The sequence below is a fragment of the Salmo salar genome, chromosome 14 (assembly GCF_965601325.2).
Source record: "Salmo salar chromosome 14, fSalSal1, whole genome shotgun sequence".
Taxonomy (NCBI): domain Eukaryota; kingdom Metazoa; phylum Chordata; class Actinopteri; order Salmoniformes; family Salmonidae; genus Salmo; species Salmo salar.
This window is the reverse complement of record NC_138304.1, coordinates 36,865,472-36,888,261: the sequence shown is the minus strand read 5'-3', so window position 1 is coordinate 36,888,261 and position 22,790 is coordinate 36,865,472. Positions and strand designations below refer to the sequence as shown.

General features: G+C 42.3%; 2 protein-coding genes across 5 annotated transcripts; both read left to right on the top strand.

The window, feature by feature from the left end:
• The first annotated feature begins 1,240 nt into the window (after positions 1 to 1,240).
• Positions 1,241 to 15,048, top strand: zgc:66427 (uncharacterized). 2 transcript variants are annotated; one of them, XM_045694260.2, is made up of 5 exons: positions 1,241 to 2,008; positions 4,441 to 4,536; positions 6,854 to 6,959; positions 12,535 to 12,634; positions 14,168 to 15,048. In XM_045694260.2, the coding sequence occupies exons 1-4, from the start codon at positions 1,492 to 1,494 to the stop codon at positions 12,590 to 12,592; spliced, it is 777 nt and encodes a 258-aa protein (XP_045550216.1). In that variant the 5' UTR covers positions 1,241 to 1,491; the 3' UTR covers positions 12,593 to 12,634; positions 14,168 to 15,048. The 2 variants fall into 2 exon arrangements, with proteins under 2 accessions (XP_045550216.1, XP_013996158.1); XM_014140683.3 differs by having other exon boundaries at positions 12,818 to 15,048.
• A 557-nt stretch (positions 15,049 to 15,605) lies between these two features.
• Positions 15,606 to 20,997, top strand: si:ch211-284o19.8 (protein lifeguard 1). 3 transcript variants are annotated; one of them, XM_014140767.3, is made up of 7 exons: positions 15,606 to 15,810; positions 18,083 to 18,345; positions 18,603 to 18,670; positions 18,978 to 19,178; positions 19,801 to 19,929; positions 20,081 to 20,224; positions 20,369 to 20,997. In XM_014140767.3, the coding sequence occupies exons 2-7, from the start codon at positions 18,099 to 18,101 to the stop codon at positions 20,516 to 20,518; spliced, it is 939 nt and encodes a 312-aa protein (XP_013996242.1). In that variant the 5' UTR covers positions 15,606 to 15,810; positions 18,083 to 18,098; the 3' UTR covers positions 20,519 to 20,997. The 3 variants fall into 3 exon arrangements, with proteins under 3 accessions (XP_013996242.1, XP_013996243.1, XP_013996241.1); XM_014140768.3 differs by having other exon boundaries at positions 18,588 to 18,670; positions 20,186 to 20,224; XM_014140766.3 differs by having other exon boundaries at positions 18,588 to 18,670.
• The last annotated feature ends 1,793 nt before the right edge of the window (positions 20,998 to 22,790 follow it).

The window sequence follows — 22,790 nt, the reverse complement described above, 5'->3', positions numbered from 1 at the left end:
GGTTATATCCTGCCTGTTTGGCCCTGTCCGGGGGTATCATCGGATGGGGCCACGGTGTCTCCTGACCCCTCCTGTCTCAGCCTCCAGTATTTATGCTGCAGTAGTTTATGTGTCTGGGGGCTAGGGTCAGTCTGTTATATCTGGAGTATTTCTCGTGTCTTATCCGATGTCCTGTGTGAATTTAAGTATGCTCTCTCTAATTCTCTCTTTCTTTCTTTCTTTCTCTCTCTCGGAGGACCTGAGCCCTAGGACCATGCCTCAGGACTACCTGGCATGATGACTCCTTGTTGTCCCCAGTCCACCTGGCAGTGCTGCTGCTCCAGTTTCAACTGTTCTGCATGCGGCTATGGAACCCTGACCTATTCACTGTGATTACTATTATTTGACCATGCTGGTCATTTATGAACATTTGAACATCTTGGCCATGTTCTGTTATAATCTCCACCCGGCACAGCCAGAAGAGGACTGGCCACCCCTCATAGCCTGGGTCCTCTCTAGGTTTCTTCCTAGGTTTTGGCCTTTCTAGGGAGTTTTTCCTAGCCACCGTGCTTCTACACCTGCATTGCTTGCTGTTTGGGGTTTTAGGATGGGTTTCTGTACAGCACTTTGGTATATCAGCTGATGTAAGAAGGGCTATATAAATACATTTTATTTGATTTTGTAGTATCGGTGGAAAAAACGGTCAATTGTGGAGGTGACCATGTTGCTGGGGATCAGAAGTGCCCAGTGCGAGAGAGACAGGTTTAGGTTGCCAGGGTCAGAGTAGAACAGAAGGTGTCGTATGCTGAGGCACTGAAGAGAGTAGAGGATGATGGGTCAAGGGTGAATATGAATGTGTGCTTCAGTAAGGTTAGCTTCTTAGCATTCATTGCCATGGTTATCAACTGTACCGCAGAAATGGAACGTAAATCACAGAAAATAGACGTTGTGGTGGCAGCGGCAGAGATGTACTTGGGTGCACAAGGTTTTACGGCAGAAGAGTTGCAAGGTGTGTTGAACTAAAGAGTGCCGTCCTCTCATGCCATTGGCCTGGTGTAGGATCAGTTAGAGTCAAAGTAGTGGAATAGGGTGGGGATTTTTATTTTAATGAAGTAGTGGTATATAGGTGTAGGGTTAGTTGGTGGTGCAATTTTTTCATTTTCACCCTTTTTATGTGTTCACAAAATGCAACGTGATCGACCACACACTTCCGCACAGTAGGTGGCGCCATGCACAAACAAAATGTGAAAACGCCATGATACCGAAGAAGAAACTAAATTCACTTCCGCTGCTGCAGCAAAGACGGACGAGGGATATCAACCGGTAGACAATACTCTATTTATAGAACAAATATCATTTAAGAGATCGTGGGAAGAATTTTAAATACACCTTTCGAGAATAACACCATCTAAAATCTCCAGTTTTGTGGTCCGTAAAGGTACTGAGAAGGCTAGTTTATCTAACGTTAGATAGGTGAGTTAGCTGGCTAGCTAACTGCTCTCAACGAAAGAGATGGGGACAAGAGCTAGTCGTTTACAAGAGGACCCAGTGCCTTCGGCTTTCGGGAAAGATGGCATCACGCGGGATTCCTATCGACAACCCCGGTGCAATAGGCCCACCAGTCTTATGGTAGACTTTTTGGGGAGTTTTGACGATTCAGAGACCAACCGTAGCCGATCGGAGGAGGGCAGCGATTCGGACATGGGGCAACAGGCGAGCACCGGTGGAAGCCCCGTCGACCACAAGAGCCACCCGTCCATCAGCCCATCATCACCAGCAGAAGACAACAGCGAATACAAACGCGAGGAAGACTGCAATAGCAGTCCTGAGGGTGCTGTAAACGGGGAACATCTGCCTGGAGAGGAGACAGGCCAAGTGCCTCACCGCACTTTCTCTGAACGTTTACCCGGTAATCGACACTCTTCTGGGCGCAACGTCAGCGCAAGATCCGCACGGATGAGAGGCATCCATCAGCGCCCAGTGTCGGAGGCTTGGATTGGCCTCTACCGTGTCAACAACCGACATGGCAGTAAGTTTATACGAGACCACCCATTTTGTGTTTTTTTTGTGTATTGTTTAAGTTGCTGATACTATTTTCTCTCGCAGATTTGACAACCATACATTATCACACACACTGTGTGAACAAAAACACAGTGAAATGCCCCATTGGTATAGAGCTTGCCAGCTTGTGGTCCGAAAAACCTGAAATTAGTTATCTGGTTCGTCCAGCCATTCCTGTAGGGGAAATAAATGGGGGTTGGGGATTTTGGGTCTGGTGTACTGTTCAGTTTATATATGTTACCCCTTAGCAGAATTATCAGAAAGCACAGCATTGATTTTCACTGCTACACAGACGTTATAAAACTTTACATTTCTGTGTCACCAGATGATTTTAGCTTCATAAATAAATGATTAGACTGTATTAGTGTTTTAAATACCTGGGTGGCTCACAACTTCCTCCAGCTAAATCAAGACAAGACTGAGGTGCTTATTGTTGGAGCCAAAGCACAGAGAGAGAATCTAGCTGCACATTTTAATTCACAGGCAATAAAGATACATCACAAGGTAAAAAACCTAGGTGTTATTTTAGATTCTGAACTAAATTCCGAATCACACGTTAGGATTGTGACAAAAATAGCTTTTTACCACCAAGGAACAGGCTGATACAGAGAGACTCATCCATGCTTTTATTACAAGCAGGCTTGACTACTGAAATGCTCTCCTGTCTGGTCTACCCAAGAAAGCCAGTGGTCAACTGCAAAACATACAGAACGCTGCAGCACAGTTACTGACCAGACGGAGAGCACTGCCTGTGAGTTTTATAATTCATTTTAAGATTCTTCTATTGGTTTTTAAATCAATCCACTATTGTGCACCCCAATACATGTCAGACATGCTATTAAGTTATGTACCAAGTAGGTCCCTCAGGTCCTCTGCCACTGCCCTTTTAACTATCCCAAAGCCTAGGACCAAGAGGCATGGAGAGGCAGCCTTTAGTTATTATGCCCCCAGCCTCTGGAATAACCTGCCAGTCAGGGTGGCTGAAACTGTGGACATATTTAAAAGAGATCTTAAAACACATCTTTTTTTAGCTTTGATTTTCCTTAATGTGCTTTTTAGTTGTTCAGTTTGTGTCATTTAGTTTTTTATATTGTGTAGTATATATTTCAGCTTTTATTTTCATTCTTTGTTATAATTTATTTCCTGTAAAGCACATTTCGTTGCATTCTATGTCCGAAATGTGCTGTATAAATAAAGCTTGATTTGATTAGATAAACGCCGAAAATAAGGTCTAAGGTTATCACAGGCTAGGAGGTCTTATACATTTTGTTCTATGAGGTAATATCAGTCAGTTAACATGACCGTTATGAATTATGAAGCCTTTATGTGCTTGTTTTGATTACATAAATGCTTCAAAACTCACAAAAAGTGCCGTTAGCTGATTGAACAAAATCTCATAGAACAAAATGTATAAGATCTCTAAAGCCTGTATTTAACTTATTTTTCTGTGTTTATCCAAAAACCCTCAAACCCCCATTCATTTCCCTATAGGCTTTGGCCAAAGAGCCATGGTGAAGTTAGTGCCAACAAAAATACTCCATTCTCTATTAGGCTAGGGCTCAACAATCAGTTCTACGGTGACAAAAATTGTCCAGGCTTACTACTGAACCTGCATTCTTGGAGGTATGATCTTCTCTCGTGCTTACAAGCTACTTGACTTATTACAGCAGAACCCATTGTTTTAAGTTGTAACAATCAGGCTGCTGTTAATAGATTAGCTAGCTAATACAGTAGTACTACAAACTGACTGCGTTGACCATTTCAGAATGTAGCACAACCATGAATTCATTAGAGATTCATCAATGATCTCTCCAACAATAGCCCATGCATCACTCTCAACAAAATCCATTGACTTACGGTAGCTAGGGACGTTTCCAATATGGCCAGTCCCAGACTGAGAGAGGTCTACACTGAGAATCTATGTTATTCATTAGACAGATGTGGTTGTATATGAGTGAGACCCCTGTCCAAACACGACGTTGGATTTATTTTCCCACGCGCCATAACACACAAACACAGCACAGAGCAAGTCTAGGAAATGGGTCAAAGTCCTCACTTGGGCATGGCTGATAGGAGGGCCAGAGAGGAATGTAGGCCAACTGGGCACGCTCTCCCCCACGTCGTTCCATCCCCGAGGCTGGACTCCTCTTTTTATGTGTGATTGCCTGGTCTGGTAGAATGATGATGACTAGAAAACTCATCACGGGTCAGTTGACCTTTAATCATTTGTCATGACACGCTGATCACACAAATGCAAATGTCAACATCTATTGAAGACCAATGGCATGCATGATGGACTAGTTGATTTCATTAGTTGACTAGTTGATTTGATCAACTCCCCTCTTTTGTTTTTCTAATGTGTTGTTGTTAAACATGAGCATGTTGTCGTCTCCTCCCCAGATATCCGCTGTCCGTTCTGCTCCAAGCCTTTCCCGGGTGGCAGAATTGAGGATCACCTGTTGAGCTGCCTCACATCTCCCCCTCTCCCTTACAACAGTAAGTATCTCTCTTCAGCAAATATATAGTGAGTAATAAAATAAGGGGGATACCTAGTCAGTTGTACAACTAAATGCATTCAACTGGAATGTGTCTTACGCATTGAACCCAACCCCTCTGTATCGGAGAGTTCCGGGGGGCTGCCTTAATCGACGTCCAAGTCATCTGCGCCCGGGGAACAGTTGTTGTTGGGGGTAACTGCCATGCAGAACAGCAGATATTTCCACCTTGCCAGCTCGGGGATTCGAACCAGCGACCTTTCAGTTACTGGCCCAACGCTCTTAACCGCTAAGCTACCCCAATATGTTTGGAACATCAAATAAAATCGCAGTATCGACTCGCAATACATATAGAAACGTGAGAATTGCAATACATATCGTATTAGCTAGGGTTAAATATTTTCCAGGTATTTTACAAATGTTCCATCCCAAGAATAAATCACTTTTCACCCGGATAACCCAGTATTTCCTGCCAAAGCCAGAAGTGTCATTCAAAAGCATTATAAAGCATAAATGTCTGGATTTGATTAGAGATTTGATCAGCATGGACATTCAAACCTGATGCTAGCTGAGCCTGATGAGCCATATATTAAATACATTTTACGAGCCATACATTAATGACATTTAATGAGCCCAAGCCCAGAAAAGCCCAAATGATTGTGCCGTTATGCAATACATATATGATATAGGCTACTGCACATTACGCACAACATAAAGACATAAAAGCCCATAGACGTAGCTAGCTATATGTGCTCTTGGGTAAATAAATTCAACTAGCTCCTGTAGGCTCATCGTTTTGAGTGTGAACTGTATTTTTATTTATTTATTTCACCTTTATTTAACCTGTACTGTATTGTATTATACTGTATTATATGGACTGGAATTGCGCACATTGTTCAAACCATGATAAAGCAGAAGAAAACATGCGATTCTGGTGTAGCACATGCGGCCTACAAAGTTACAAGTATAGGTTAGCGAATTTGATTTTAATTTTGAAATATAATAGGGCCTATTTGTATACTTAGTAGGCTGACACATTTATACCTTCCATAATATTTCCCCTAATGTTATTAGCCTACCTCTTTCTCTATTGCTGCTTCATTCCTTCCTCGCTTTCAACAGTTAAATTAAATACGTTTTGTTGTCCTTATCTTAATCATTCTAATGACATCCTTGAATAATATAGGACTAGAATTACATGCAGACTTCTATTGCCTGCAGTATTTAACATTCAACAAAAAAAGAGTTTGCGTCCCTCTTCAAATTGTCTTTTGGTATAAGAAATGCTAAAAAAAATGATGTCCAACAAGCTATTCTGATCTAGTTTTTCCCTGCCTGGGACTCCAAGAGCTACGGAGTGTTTTTTAAGGAGAGAGGGCAGTGGAACACAGGTGCTTGTGTTTTGCTCAAGAGACAGAGGCTATACGTAAGAAGGATATTATGCATAACCCATTATTAATTTTCTAAATATAAGGCTAATACTGCATTGAATATATTGCCTGAAAGAGGTAGGCTAGGACATGTATATCAATCTAGAACAGGATTATGTATTTTGGAAGCAATTGGAATGGAGTTGACGTAGAGAAAGAGAAAAAAAGACTGTGAGAGTGCTCCCGAATGCACTGATTTAAAGCAACGATATTCGAGTGATAGGCTGTTTTAAAACTCTGCAGCTGCAATTAAAAAATGATTATCTTACAGTTAAAAAACAAGGTGACCCCCGAAAGCCAGATGGAGATAGGTAATTACACACGCATTCGGTCTTAATATTACTGCAGCAAATCTAGGATAAAATGTTTTAATGAGATGATCCTGTAGGTCTACAATACATTGTGAACTGCGCTCCATACTGAGATGGGCTGTCTGTCCCCACCCTGAGCATTGATTCATCATGCAGAGGCTGTAGAGAAACCATATTTAAATATTGCATATCATTTAACAGTTCCATTTCATGCCATGTTGTTCATATAAATTATTCATTATAATTTACCGGTTTCTCGCAGTTATTTATCTTGGAAAAAGGGAGTGGTTTTGGACGGTAAATCCCGGTAACCGGGTTCCTGCCATTCAACCCTAGTATCGGCAACTAAGTATCGTGATAATATTGTATCGTGAGGTCCCTGGCAATTCCCAGCCCTACTGTCTTTACATTCACCCAGAGAAAGGGTTGGCATTGCATGCTAAATGTAATACTCACGTCGGGTCATGAGTGGTGTTATTATGGTGTTATTACAGTCTATTACACAAACTGTGGTCTCAGCAGATGTGCTCAGTATTTTGTCTAACTATCATTTCTGTGATGTGTGTGGTGGTCTCAGCGGACGTGCTGAGTAAGGACAGCGGTGAGTGTTCCATCTGTCTGGACGAGCTGCAGCAGGGAGAGACCATCGCCCGGCTGGCCTGCCTTTGTGTCTACCACAAGAGGTAATTACACTGAGGATTTAATACACACAATATATCTGTCTCAAATGGAACCCTAGTCCCTATATAGTGCACTTATTTTGACCAGGGCCCCCCATAGGGCTCTGGTCGAAAGTATTTCACTATATAGGGAATAGGGTGCCATTTGGGATGCAGACATACACGTGACCTAGTAGGGAAAGGGGTGACATTTCTCACACAGACGAGCACAGATCTGATAATTCATCATAATCTGCTGTACAATTTAATTTTATACTTTTCTATTCTATCTACCAGGAAGCAATTATGCAACTGTGATGCATGGGAAGCATGTCATACAAACATGAGTTGTATTCTTTTGAAATCCAATTTAGGACTGTGGCAGTCATGACAATTTGTTAGCTGGTAACTGTCATGCAAATCACCGCCGGTCTCATGGTAATTGACCGTTAATTAACAAACACTTTAAAGCATCTCTGGGCTTCCACGCATCAAGCCACTGATGCAGACCCTTGGAACATCTACATTTTTTAAAAGTTTAATAAATCCATTTAATATACACCATAAAATTAAATCCATGATTAAATCCATTATTTATTTTAGGCAGGTCTTAAGAACCTATGATATGAAGAAAATGTATTTCAGAAGAACATAAATACTGATCTGGCAGTTCATTTAGCAGACATGATTTTCTTATAATTCCCATGCCATTATTTCATATTATATTATTTTTATAGTAAGAAGAATACAATTTAAAATAATACAATTGAACATAGCTGCATGAAATAGAAAGGATATTTTCCGCAATCAATTGCAGTGTGTGTGCTCTGAATTGAGCGGTTATAAAAAGTGATAACAGGTCCTATATGCTTAATATAGAGTTATTTGGCAACTTTAGTTGTGATCCAAACCTTAGAATGTCTTTGGAAAATCAAAACATATATGGGCTGCATGACGCGAATATTGATGATGTGAAAAAGTTGCAAAACAATGCATGCGCTATTTTATTACACACATCAAAAAGCTGTTTGAGGAGCTGGCTCTCGCTGCGTGACAGGGGATATTCAATCATGAAGTGGTTGATTTGATTTTCAATTGTATTTGCATTGATGTCAGAGTGATTACAGGGACAATGGAGTGCTGAGTACCAAGCCATTTGTGATTTGAGGGCCATTAACCTCTCTGGGCTAGGTGGGACGCTCAGCCAGTGGAATCCCGTGGCGCGATATTCAAATACCTTAGAAATGCTATTACTTCAATTTCTCAAACATATGACTATTTTACACCATTTTAAAGACAAGACTCTCATTAATCTAACCACACTGTCCAATTTCAAAAAGGCTTTACAACGAAAGCAAAACATTAGATTATGTCAGCAGAGTACCCAGCCAGAAATAATCAGACACCCATTTTTCAAGCTAGCATATAATGTCACAAAAACCAAAACCACAGCTAAATGCAGCACTAACCTTTGATGATCTTCATCAGATGACACTCCTAGGACATTATGTTATACAATACATGCTTGTTTTGTTCAATCAAGTTCATATTTATATCAAAAACCAGCTTTTTACATTATCATGTGACTAGCATGTGACTAGCATTCCCACCGAACACTTCCGCTGAATTTACTAAATTACTCACGATAAACGTTCACAAAAAACATAACTATTATTTTAAGAATTATAGATACAGAACTCCTTTATGCAATCGCTATGTCCGATTTTAAAATAGCTTTTCGGTGAAAGCACATTTTGCAATATTCTGAGTAGATAGCCCGGCCATCACAGGCTAGCTATTTTGACACCCACCAAACTCAGATTTACTATAAGAAAAATTGGATTACCTTTGCTGTTCTTCGTCAGAATGCACTCCCAGGACTTCTACTTCAATAACAAATGTTGGTTTGGTTCCAAATAATCCATAGTTATATCCAAATAACAGCGTTTTGTTCGTGCGTTCAAGACACTATCTGAAGGGTAAAGAAGGGTGACGCGCCCGGCGCGTTTCGTGACAAAAAATGTCAAAATATTCCATTACCGTACTTCGAAGCATGTCAAACGCTGTTTAAAATCAATTTTTATGCGTTTTTTCTCGTAAAAAAGCGATAATATTCCGACCGGGAAACCCTGTTTTCGTTCAAAGATTGAAAATGTAAACATGGTGGAGTCTCGTGCACGCGCGCCCCAGTCTCATTGTTCTCAGATCGACCACTTACCAAATGCGCTACTGTTTTTCAGCCATGGCATGCAAAGTCATCATTCAACGTTCTGGCGCCTTCTGAGAGCCTATGGGAGCGTTAGAAAATGTCACGTTATGCCAGAGATCCCCTGTTTTGGATAGAGATGATCAAGAAGGCCAAGAAATGGTCAGAGAGGGCGCTTCCTGTTTGGAATCTTCTCAGGTTTTGGCCTGCCAAATGAGTTCTGTTATACTCAGACACCATTCAAACAGTTTTAGAAACTTTAGGGTGTTTTCTATCCAAATCAAACAATTATATGCATATACTAGTTACTGGGCAGGAGTAGTAACCAGATTAAATCGGGTACGCTTTTTATCCGGCCGTGCAAATACTGCCCCCTATCCCCAACAGGTTAACCTGTCTGGGCTAGGGGGCAGTATTTTCACGGCCGGATGAAAAACGTACCCAATTTAAACAGGTTACTACTCTGGCCCAGAAACTAGAATATGCATATTATTAGTAGATTATTGGCCAAAGAAATCCAGTAATGTTCTCATCCTGCAAGTGATCTTTAATATACACTATATATACACAAGTATGTGGACACCCCTTCAAATTTGGGGATGTTGCTATTTCTGCCCGTTGCTGACAGGTGTATAAAATCGAATACACAGCCATGCAATCTCGATAGACAAACATTGGCAGTAGAATGGCCTTACTGAGGAGCTCAGTGACTTTCAACGTGGCACCGTCATAGGATGCCACCTTTCCAACAAGTCAGTTTGTCAAATTTCTTCACTCCTAGAGCTGCTCCAGTTAACTGTAAGTGCTGTTATTGTGAAGTGGAAACATCTAGTAGCAACAAAGGCTCAGCTGTGAAGTGGTAGGCCACACAAGCTCACAGAACAGGGCCGACAAATGCTGAAGCGCGTAGTGCGTAAAAAACGTCTGTCCTTGGTTGCAACACTCACTGCCGAGTTCCGAACTGCCTCTGGAAGCAACGTCAACACAATAACTGTTTGTCGGGAGCTCCATGAAATCGGTTTCCATGTCTGAGCAGCCGCACACAAGCCTAAGATCACAATGCCAATCTTCACCTGGAGAGGTGTAATGTTCGCCGCCATTGGACTCTGGAGCAGTGGAAATGCGTTCTCTGGAGTGATGAATCACGCTTCACCATCTAGCAGTCTGAAGGATGAATCTGGGTTTGGCAGATTCCAGGAGAACACTACCTGCCCCAGATTTTTGACGAGCAGGTGTCCATATGTTCTTTAAAAGTCATTTCCTCACCATCTTAAATAAGCATGCCCCTTTAAAAAAAATGTAGAACCAGGAACAGATATAGCCCTTGGTTCACTCCAGACCTGACTGCCCTCGACCAGCACAAAAACATCCTTTGGCGTGTCCCATGTCAAACGCTGTTTAAAATCAATCTTTATGGTATTTTTAACGTAAAATTGCGATAATATTCCAACCGGACAATAGCATATTCATTCAAGAAGAAAAAGAAGGAACGGCGTGCTCGCGTGACCACGCATATCCAATCCCTTTGTTGCCAGGCAGTCCACTCAGTGAATGAGCTCCTATACTCTGCCCAGTGACAGGAGAAGGCTCAAACCACTTTCTGAAGGCTTTAGACAGCCAATGGAAGCCTTAGGAAGTGCAACGTCACCCCACAGACACTGTAGCTTTGATAGAGAATCAAAAGAAGAACTACAATTCTCAGACTTTCCACTTCCTGCTTGATTTTTTCTCAGGTTTTTGCCTGCCTTATGAGTTCTGTTATACTCACAGACACCATTCAAATCGTTTTAGAAACTTCAGAGTGTTTTCTATCCAAATCTACTAATAATATGCATATTCTAGTTTCTGGGCCAGAGTAGTAACCTGTTTTAAATTGGGTACATTTTTCATCCGCCCGTGAAAATACTGCCCCCCAGCCCAGACAGGTTAAGCATTGCACCTGTACTACAATTCTTATAAGTTTGTATTTCACCACCTTCTCATTTAACTTCTGAAAGTATTGCCATACAGGACTTCGCTGCTGTCGCGTGCCTTTCTCTGCTATTTTTCCAACTGTTGACAACAACGACGTAGTGGTGGAAAGTCATCTCCAAAATAATACATTCCTCTACTCCTTGCATGTCAACTCACGGTTTCAGCTCCCATTTCTGAGTGTCACAATTCAATTCCACTCACAATCGACTCCTAAGATTTTGTATTTTTGGAACAGAGGAGACTGATTAGTTCCTGTACTTCCGAGAACACAAACACTTCCATATTTCATAGCGAGTTAGCGAAGTAACGGATAGAGAGGGGAGGGGCACGGTATAGGCAGGTCGGCCACCAGATAGACCGTCCGAACCGTTCACTAGGCCTATCTATCGGTAATCAAAAGCTGTATCTCGCAATTTCTTGGCTTGCACATGTCTTGCAACTTCAGTAAAGCAAGGCCCTATTATCAATGAATAGGCTAGGACAATATTGTTTTAGTTGATTTTATTTTGTACTTTTTACCCCTTTTTCTTGCCAATTTCGTGATATCCAATTGTCCCATCACTGCAACTCCCCTATGGACTCGGGAGAGGTGAAGGTCAAGAGCCGTGCGTCCTCCGAAAACAGGACCCTGCCAAGCCGCACTGCTTCTTGACACACTGCTCGCTTAACCTGAAAGCCAGCCGCACCAATGTGTCAGAGGAAACACCGTCCAGCTGGCGACCGAAGTCAGCTTGCCACATGGAGTCGCTAGAGCGCGATGGGACAAGGAAATCCCGGCCGGCCAAACCCTCCCCTAACCCGGAAGACCCTGGGCCAATTGTATGCCGCCTCATGGGTCTCCCGGTCACAAGAGACCCATGTGACACAGCCAGGGATCGAACCCAGGTCTGCAGTGATGCCTCAAGCACTACGATGCAGTACCTTAAACTGTTGCGCCAGGCTAGGATATTCTACACACAAAAAAACTAAAACTGAACACACATTCACATCATTAACGAAGAGAACAAGCAGGCGAGCCAGCGCGAGGAAGAGAGAGGAGGGGGCAGACGAAAGAACTGGATATGTCTTGGTAATCTGTATCTCACATTCACCAAAGTAGCCTAAAGTTTGCCTCTTCATCCCTGGTTTTATAAATATTATTCAACTTTCCCTAGGCCTTAGGTATTTTTTCTAAACGCCAATGATCCCAATTTCATTTAAACGTTCACACCCCTAACCACAACAAGTGTTTCTAATCATGCTGTCTCACAGTGAGTCAGCTGCACCATGGTCATAGTTAAGTCCCACCGTGGGACCACAGATGGAAGTTAGTTATGTAACTAAAACTCTGTTGTAATAGACATGTTATGCATGGTCCCTGACAAATAAGTGAATATGTGATAATCAAAAGGGAAAATAGACATTTGTTTCTCTGTCCAGCTGTATTGACTCCTGGGCGAAGGTGAAGACCTGCTGTCCTGAACACCCTTTTGATTGACTCATGGGTCACATGTCCTGCTCAGTGGCACACCTGACTCAGGTATGTACGTGTTCATGGCCCCATTTGTTCCAACCTCATGATGTCACATTACCCAACTGGGTAGAAGTTAGTGTGGACATGATTATGTACCTGAATATGAAGAGATTTTTATATGAAGGATTACACATTCCAAATGAGAGGGATGCATCTGTTTCTGACATGCTTTAGATTTTTACCCCACAGGAGATTGCAATGTATCTACAATTGCAGAAAATATACTATGACAATGATTAATACCAGAGGCAAGCCTCCTAATAACAACACAACCCCACAAGGATGTGACCAACGACCACTTTACCATCTTGGACCTGGTTTAGTCCATTTGAACTCAACGCAGACCACTATAATCACCTCTGGAATAGATGGCACCTCTCCTCTGTCAATGTAGACGAAACTATAGCCTAAACTGCTGGAAGGGGATATATTATCATACCAGGTTGGCAGTACCCTGAAAGACCTTTGGAACTCAAGAGGAAAATGTGTTTCTGTGCTCCCTGCATTCTTCTTACCCTAATGTGGACTATCCATATGGAAAGGTAATGTTATCTTTCCTGATGCTGCAAAACAATATTGTGCAGAGATTCACGTTACAGTGGATAAATGTTTCTGTTCATAAAAAAACAGCCCAGCTCTGGAAAAAAATAAATGAATTGATTATGCATAAATATTGCAATGCATTGTTTTTATTAGCCAGATGTTGGAACGCAGGGCTTTATTCTGTGGGTGGGGTTGTTATAGTGATTGTAGGTGTTTTTCTATTGTCACCATGACACATTTCAGGAGAAGGATGGTGGGTGTGAGTTGATTGTTAAGTTAAAGGCTGAGCAGGTCAGTTTGTTTGGTTGGTGCTGACACCACTGTATTAGGTCCTTTACTGCAGTGGTAGCAGGTTGTTGATATTTCCATACGGTTGTTTGTGTGTGTGTGTGTGTGCGTGCGTGCAATAGCGGTGTGGACGAATGGGGCCAGCTAATGTTGGGGATGACACCACCTGACTGGACCGCAGAAGTGAACTCCAGTCCTCTCACTGGCTGTATACATGAGAGGTGTGTGTGCTTAGTGCCCTGGGTGACAGCGATAGTTTTAATCATAGTGATACTTTGTTTTTAATCACACAGATACTTTAAGGAACATTGTGCTACTTTGACATGGCCCTCTGTGAGACCCACCCCGCCTTTTGTGCTGAAGGCATGTGGTGGTGTTTCTGGGTCTTCATGTCCCCCTGCCTCTCTCTAGGGTGTAGTCCGGATTGTTGGACCAGGCCCTGTGCGCTAGTCTGGCCATCTGGCTCCCTGCATTCATGTCTGAATGGGAGGGATGATGTATTTAAGGGCATGATTACTCCATGAGGCAGCTGCCTTGCCTATCCCATGATTCCTGTCGCTGGAAGCAAAGAACAGCTGATGGGGTGATTCTTATATTACCCCACCCCCCTTTCCCCATAAGAGGATTTATAGACATTGTATTATTCCCATTATTATTATTATTATTACTACTAAATGTGCTAAACAGATACCTTTGCCTGTGTTTTAGTTGCCTTTGCCTGGTGAGGTTTGTCTGTCCAGGCTCCTCTGGTGTAGTGTACTCTGGGGATCAGTGGTGATGCTACAGTGAGTTGATCAGAGCACGGCTGGACTGCTGTTGACCAGCATGAGGATCAGCCCTGTTCAGCATTCCTATTGGATGATATCCCCAAGTTCTTGCCCAACATCCTGCATTCTGAACTGAGGTGCCACGACCTTTCCTGCCCCTAGATGGCAGCCCTGTGCATGTTACTCTTTCGTCCCCCCCAAAAAATAAGAAAGAACTATTCCGCCAAAAGTATGTATGCATGTCTGTGTACATGAAACAGTGGTAGGGGATGTGTGTGAAAAAGAGAGAAATTCAAATGTTACAATATTTGTGGTGATGATGATGAATAATGATGTGTACTTTTGAGGAGGGAGCGGAGGGGTTGTCAGTGAAAATATGGACAATCTGAAGCCCCAAATGTTCCTTTACTTGACTACTCTTCTCTTTTAGCTGTGTGGTGCAATACCTCCATTTTTACATATGTTATTACTCGGCAGCATAGCTTTTCTCCAAGGATGATCATTTCTGTATAGCATTCTTTGTGTTAAATCACAGGGTTCTGTTCCTCCTAGACCCTGAGCTTTGTTTAGGTTATTGTTGATATATTCAATGATAATGTTTTTAAGGTCACCATGGTGATATCTGCATCCCAAGATATGGACTATCTGCCTTCTCTCTGGTATAACAGAACAATTCAGTTTATTTATTAAAGTGTACATATGTATTGCAATTCAAAATGGCTTGGTCTTTGTCTGTTCATTATACTGTTTCTAAGCTCCAATCTTTTGTCTCAAAGTTGTTTTTATATGTATTTTTTACAATAAATATACTTGTGTGAGCCATGTTTTGTCAATGTCCTTGTTTGCGTATGAGTACTGTAGTGTTCATAAGTGTTTTGTGGAATGTCTGCATGGTCCTTGCTAAAGAGGTAATGGTGTGACACTCATTTTTATATACTGATTTCTACAGTCAAGTTATTCACCGTAAATAACTAGCCTACATTTTTTTTCTCAACCATGTGAAATTTGGGGGTCAGTTTCACAATTTTGTATATTCCTTACTGGTTGCATTCTTTAGATTTACCAAAGATGGTTACTCAAACCTTTATGAACACCAGATTACGTTGTTGCATTTCCTGTTGTTAGGCCTCTTAACGATTAAAGTACATCCCCTTCTGACAACATTTCTGGAAAAGAACAGTGGAGAAACTTTGTGGTTTTCCATTTCCCCAAGCTACAGATCTGAAAATGTATGTTGGTTTGTTCTGTCACACGCTGGGTTTACACAGGAAGCCCAATTCTGATCTTTTTTTCACCAATTGGTCTTTTGACCAATCAGATCTGAAAAATATGTGATTGGTCAAAACAATTTGGCTGCCTGTGTAAACGCAGCCTTAGTTCCTCTAATCACCATCACTGTCAGTGACCGTTAGGTTCAGGAAATAACACAAATGGGCACAGGCTGCTAAAGGTAGATGTTCCAGAGTCTGTCTGAGCCAAGCAGCAATTGACAGTCTGTGTGTAGGCTAGATCAACACTCCACTATACAGGAAGGACAGTACGGTCATTGAAGTTCAGCAAAAGTGAAACCCAGGTGTAAAGGAGGTAAGTAATCTCCTGTTTTGTCTACTAAATTGAATTGGAACCAAATATGTGATTAGTTAAAAGACCAATTACTGGGGGGGAGTCAGATTTGGGCTGCGTTTGTAAACACAGCCAATTCATTGACTGAACCAGATGACAGAATTTTGGGGATGTCAAAGATCTCAGGATATTGTGAATGACATAGTATGTGCCAGTTTGGACAAAAAAATTAAATAAGATACAGTACCAGTCAAAAGTTTGGACACACCTACTCATTCCAGGGTTTTTATTTTTACTATTTTCTACATTTTAGAATAATAGTGAAGACATCAAAACTATGAAATACACATGGAATCATGTTGAAACCAAAAAAAAGTTAAACAAATCAAAATGTATTTTAGATTTGAGATTCTTCAAAGAAGCAACCCTTTGCCTTGACAGCTTTGCACACTCTTGGCATTCTCTCAACCAGGTTCATGAGGTAGTCACCTGGAATGCATTTAAATTAACAGGTGAGCCTTGTTAAATGTTAATTTGTGGAATTTCTTTCCTTAATGCATTTGAGCCAATCAGTTGTGTTGTGACAAGGTAGGGGTGGTATACAGAAGATAGCCCTATTTGGTAAAAGACCATATTATGGCAAGAACAGCTCAAATAAGCAAAAATAAATGAAAGTCCATCATTACTTTAAGATATGACGGTCAGTCAATGCGGAAAATTTGAAGAATTTTGAAAGTTTCTTCAAGTGCAGTCACAAATACCAAGCTCTATGATGAAACTGGCTCTCATGAGGACTGCCACAGGAAAGGAAGGCCCAGAGTTACGTCTTCTGCAGAGGATAAGTTCATTAGAGTTACCAGCCTCAGAAATTGGAAATTAACTGCACCTCAGATTGCACCTCACAGAGTTCAAGTAACAAACACATCTCAACATCAACTGTTCAGAGGAGACTGTGAATCAGGCCTTCATGGTCAAATTGCCAAAGAAACCACTACTAAAGGACACCAGTAATAAGAAGAGACTTGCTTGGGCCAAGAAACACGAGCAATGGACATTAGACCGGTGGAAGAGTCCAAATGTGAGATTTTTGGTTCCAACCGCCGTGTCTTTGTCAGACGCAGAGTAGGTAAACGGATGATCTCCGCATGTGTGGTTCCCACCATGAAGCATGGAGGAGATGGTGTGGGGGTGCTTTGCTGGTGACATTAACAGTGATTTATTTTGAATTCAAGGTATACTTAACTAGCATGGTTATCACAGCATTCTACAGTGATACACCATCCCATCTGGTTTGCGTTTAGTGGGACTATCATTTTTTTTTCAACAGGACAATGACCCAACACACCTCCAGACTGTGCAAGGGCTATTTGACCAAGATGGAGAGTGATGGAGTGCTGCATCAGATGACCTGGCCTCCATAAACTCCTGACCGCAACCAAATTGAGATGAGTTGGACCGCAGAGTGAAGGGAAAGCAGCCAACAAGTGCTCAGCGTATGTGGGAACTCCTTCAAAACTGCTGGAAAAGCATTACTCATGAAGCTGGTTGAGAGAATGCCAAGAGTGTGCAAAGCTGTCATCAAGGCAAAGGGTGGCTACTTTGAAGAGTCTAAAATATATTTTGATTTGTTTAACACTTTTTTTGGTTACTACATGATTCCAAATGTGTTATTTCGTAGTTTTGATGTCTTCACTATTATTCTACAATGTAGAAAATAGTAAAAATGAAGAAAAACCTTTGAATGAGTAGGTGTGTCCAAACTTTGACTGGTGCTGTATATCTGATGATGAATTGGACAACACAAACATTTTATCTAATTTTGTATAACTGATACAGTAAAAGTGATTGCTTTTTGGGCTTAGCTTTCCGGTTGTCATTTAGATGTGTTCACCGCTGAACTCTGTCACAGTGGTTTGACCTTCTTCTTATTCCTGTTACTAAGAACTGCATTCCCACACATAGACAAAACCACGTGTGTCAGTGAGTACACTAATACAAAAAATAATCTGGTAATAACATGCACAGTATGTTGGATTGGTCGTAAATGCAAGGATGTTATTGTTGCATGATTTTTCCGATACATGGCTGTTATATTTCTTCTACTATATATGGTTTACTCAACCCAGGTTTCTCCTTATGTGGAAACCCCCCCCAATGAGGCAATATGCCTGCAACACATTTTTACTTTCAAAATTAAGTTTTGCACGTCTATTTTCTTACTGACCTTTTGATATCAACATCCTCTATATTCTCCTTTCAACATCAGTCTCTTCTAACCACTCCTCCTTTTCAGACTACACTCTGCCAGAATGACAGATGCTCAGAACTACCCCATGCCCACAGAGTCTAAGGAGGTCCTGAACTCTAACCTGCCACCCCCTTACCCCCATGGGGAAACTCAAGTGGACTCCATGCCACCATACATGCCACCCCCCTACTCTGCAGCTCCAGCCATGTATCCTCCATCCCCCTACCCCCCAGTCCTGTACCCACCACAGGCAGGGGTAGACATGGGAACCCTCCCGCCTGGAGAGTGTAACCCTTTGGGAGAGCCAGGTATGTATCTGTCCTGCTATAGCAAGGAAAAAGGGGAATCGATCATGCGGATGGATTATTCATGTCTTTCCTCATATTACTGCCAATTACTATAACATTGAACATTTCTGATTGAATAATTAATGTCCGCTAAATTCACTTGTGTTACATAACCACTGAAAAGTCTGCAAAGTCTGGTCACTACAGTATTCCAGTGTTGTGTCCAATAATAACATGGGACTGTTGTTCTGTCACTCACAAAGGATCTTCTTCACCAGAGGCAGACGCCGCCCTATTGGTGTCATCTTTTGATGACAAGACCATAAGGAAGGCGTTTATCAGAAAGGTCTGTACTGATATGTCTCAGAGATTTGGGGCTTTATTCAATCCGTATCGCCGAAGTTCAGCGCTATAGTGTGCTTGAAATGTAAAGGTAATTTCCAATTTAGTCGACATATGCAGCATTTAACACGAATGCAGTCTGCTACCGTAGGAACATTGTCTTTAAATGTAAATCGGGCTACAATGCGGAACTTCAGCGCTACGGATTGAATAGAGCCCTTAATCTTTGACTCCCAAGTTTCATGGTGACCTCCCCAGTATACCAGGCAAGCAAAGTGGCTAATGGTAACCCTGTCTTTCTACCTGTGCAGGTGTTCAGTGTCGTGACCCTGCAGTTGCTGGTGACCTTCAGTATCGTGTGTGTGTTCACGTTCTCCAGTGTGGTGAGGGCGGCGGTGCAGAGCAACATCTGGATCTACCTCAGCTCATACATTCTGTTTGCTGTGGTGGCCATCTCCCTTAGCTACTCCAATTCCTTCAGCAGAAGCCATCCCTGGAACCTGGTGGGACTGGTAGGACACACACACACACACACACACACACACACACACACACACACACACACACACACACACACACACACACACACACACACACACACACACACACACACACACACACACACACACACACACACACACACACACACACACACACACACACACACACACACACACACACACACACACACACACACACACACACACACACACACACACACACACACACACACACACAAACAACCCCTTTCACAGCTAGGTAGAGCAGCAACTGACATACTGGCTAGTGCAGTCAATGAGTTAATACTGAAGTGTGGGTTAGATTGAATTGAGCTCGAGGTTCATCTGTTGACTGATATACTGTATATAAACTATGCAATTGTTCTTTAGATGTTCATAAACATTATTGAAGAGGGAACCTATCTGTGATGGTTATAAATGCTTCTTCCTGTATTCACAGTTCCCTATTAGTTAATGCCAAAGCCATTCTCCTAGAACCTAGTTGCATAACTAATGAGAACAACTGTCTTTGATCTTGCCTTAATTCCATCACCACTTAAACAGATAGACAAGGATACAGTGTGATTTGTGGTTGGGTGAGTGTTATTCTAACTGTGTAACGTACTGCCTTTAGTCAGTGGTCACTCTCACCCTATCCTACTTGGTCGGCACTGTGGCCTCATTTCATGACACCACTGCTGTAGTCATTGCCATGGGAGCAACAGTGGCAATCTCCTTCACCATCATCATCTTCTCAGCCCAGGTCAGACTCAGTCTTTTCATATAACAAAAAACATGATATTATGCTTAATTGGACCACTACTGTAGTACCTACCACGTGTGTTTAATGTGGTCAGGCTGATCAGTGACCAAGCCTATCCAGCCTTACTCACTCCCCTCTCTTTGGTCTGCAGACTCGAGTGGACTTCACAATTTGTAATGGCATCCTGCTGGTGCTGGCAGTGGACCTTCTCATGTTCAGTTTCTTCTGCTCTTTCTTCTACTCCAATGTGCTGCAGATAGTCTACGGATCTCTGGGAGCCCTGCTCTTCTCACTGGTACAGAACTCACTCAATGTTACTTCCCCTTTTAGGCCATTTCTGTTTATCCAGCCTTATAGCCAGAATGAATACCTCCATCCCTTGCACCCTAAACCCTTTCTTTCCTCCATTACCTTTTCCCTTTCTGTGTCTTTCCCTCAGTTCTTAGCGATTGACTGCCAGCTGGTGATGGGCAGGCAGAAGTACGCTCTGGATCCAGAAGAGTATGTGTTTGCTGCCCTGATCCTGTACCTGGACATCATTAACATCTTCCTCTATCTGCTCATCATAATGGGAGGCTCCAGCAAATAGTCAACACCTGGCAGAAACCTACTATGACACACATATGTAGCTGACATGGCTTATTGAATGACTGTCAGTAAACAGGTTTCCATTCAATATTTTTATGCGAGTAAAATACATGTCGGATAAAACATTTTATGACAGGCCTGATGGAAACAGCAAATTTGTTGGTAAACTTTCCAAATGTTGACAAAACTAAATACGCTAGACAAGGTGGGGTCTTTTTGTGTCGGTAAAATTAATAATGCGCGAAATGGCAGTGGAAACTCTTTTAAGCACAAATATTGATATAATAACCATCATATCGATGTAAATATGAAGTCATGCGATGACATGTTGTGTTATTCTCCCACTACGACTTGGGAAAGCATGCAGGTTATTAGGCTACAGGTGAAATAAGTTATGATGAACTTCATAGCGTGGTGAAAGTTCAAGGCGATGAGCTTGATGCTCCTATCCAATAAATACAACGGTTCTTATTGTGGTGACATCATGACCGATGCTTAGCTGCCATTTGACAAATCAAATAATCTTGCTCTTTTGTCCATATTAATAACATCATGTAGGCTACACACGCATTGTATATACAGTGCATTCGGAAAGTATTCCGACCACTTCACTTTTTCAACATTGTTACGTTACAGCCTTATTCTAAATTTGATACATTTAATGTTTTCCCTCATCAATCTACACACAATACCCCATAATGACAAAGGCAAAACTGTATTTTGTTTGTGCAAATCTATAAAATAAAAAAAACAGATACCTTATTTATGTAAGTATTCAGACCCTTTGCTATGAGACTTGAAATTGAGCTCAGGTGCATCCTGTTTCCATTGATCATCCTTGAGATGTTTCCACAACTTGGGAGTCCACCTGTGGTAAATTCAATTGATTGGATATGATTTGGAAAGGCACACACCTGTCGATATAAGGTCCCACAGTTGAAAGTGCATGTCAGAGCAAAAACCAAGCCATGAGGTGGAAGGAATTGTTGGTAGAGCTCCGAGACAGGATTGTGTCGAGGCACAGATCTGGGGAAGAGTACCGAAAAGTGTCTGCAGCATTGAAGGTCCCCAAGAACATAGTGGCCTCCATCATTCTTAAATGGAAGAAGTTTGGAACCAAACTGGGCAATTCGGGGAGAAGGGCCTTGGTCAGGGAGGTTACCAAGTGTCACGTCCTGGCCAGTATAAGGGTTAATTGTTATTGTAGTTTGGTCAGGACGTGGCAGAGGGTATTTGTTTTATGTGGTTCAGGGTGGTGTTTTTGTAGTAAGGGCATTTGATTTAGTATTCCGGGGTTTTTGGGCACTGTTTGAGATTCACGTATTTCTATGTTGATCTAGTTAGTTGTATGTCTATGTTTGGTTAATTGGGGTGGACTTCCAATTGAAGGCAGCTGTGTGGTGTTGCCTTTGATTGGAAGTCCTATATTAGTTAGGTGTGTTTGTCTGTTTAATTGTGGGAGATTGTTCTGAGTTTAGCCTTGTGCCTTGCCAGACTGTTTTCTTGTTCGTGAGTTCGTTTCGTTTTGTTGTTTTGGTGTTCATTCAGTTTGTAAATAAATACACACGATGAGCATACACATACCTGCTGCGTTTTGGTCCTCCATTACCGACGACAACCGTGACACCAAGAACCTGATGGTCACTCTGACAGAGCTCTAGAGTTCCTCTGTGGAGATGGGAGAACCTTCCAAAAGGACAACCATCTGTGCAGCACTCCACCAATCAGGCCTTTATGGTAGAGTGGCCAGACGGAAACCACTCCTCAGTAAAAGGCACATGACAGCCTGCTTGGAGTTTGCCAAAAGGCACCTAAAGATTCTCTGGTCTGATGAAACCAAGATTGAACTCTTTGGCCTGAATGCCAAGCTTCATGTCTGGAGGAAACCTGGCACCATCCCTGCAATGAAGCATGGTGGTGGCAGCATCATGCTTTGGGGATGCTTTTCAGTGGTAGGGACTGGGAGACTAGTCAGGATCAAAGGAAAGATGAACGGCGCAAAGTACTTAGAGATCCTTGATGAAAACCTGCTCCAGACCACACAGGACCTCAGACTGGGGCGACAGTTCACCTTCCAACAGGACAACGACACCAAGCACACAGCCAAGACAACGCAGGAGTGGCTTCGGGACAAGTCTCTGAATGTCCTTGAGTGGCCCAGCCAGAGCCCCGGACTTGAACCCGATCAAACGTCTCTGGAGAGACCTGAAAATAGCTGTGCAGCGACCCTCCCCACCCAACCAGACAGAGCTTGAATGGATCTGCAGAAAAGA

Coding starts and splice junctions, on each gene's coding strand:
- zgc:66427 (XM_045694260.2), top strand. CDS start 1,492: ATGGGGACAAGAGCTAGTCGTTTACAAGAGGACCCAGTGCCTTCGGCT. Junction 4,537..6,853: donor TCCCCCTCTCCCTTACAACA/GTAAGTATCTCT, acceptor TGGTGGTCTCAG/CGGACGTGCTGAGTAAGGAC. Junction 6,960..12,534: donor CTTTGTGTCTACCACAAGAG/GTAATTACACTG, acceptor TTCTCTGTCCAG/CTGTATTGACTCCTGGGCGA.
- si:ch211-284o19.8 (XM_014140766.3), top strand. CDS start 18,099: ATGACAGATGCTCAGAACTACCCCATGCCCACAGAGTCTAAGGAGGTC. Junction 18,346..18,587: donor TAACCCTTTGGGAGAGCCAG/GTATGTATCTGT, acceptor TCACTCACAAAG/GATCTTCTTCACCAGAGGCA. Junction 19,930..20,080: donor TCATCATCTTCTCAGCCCAG/GTCAGACTCAGT, acceptor TTTGGTCTGCAG/ACTCGAGTGGACTTCACAAT.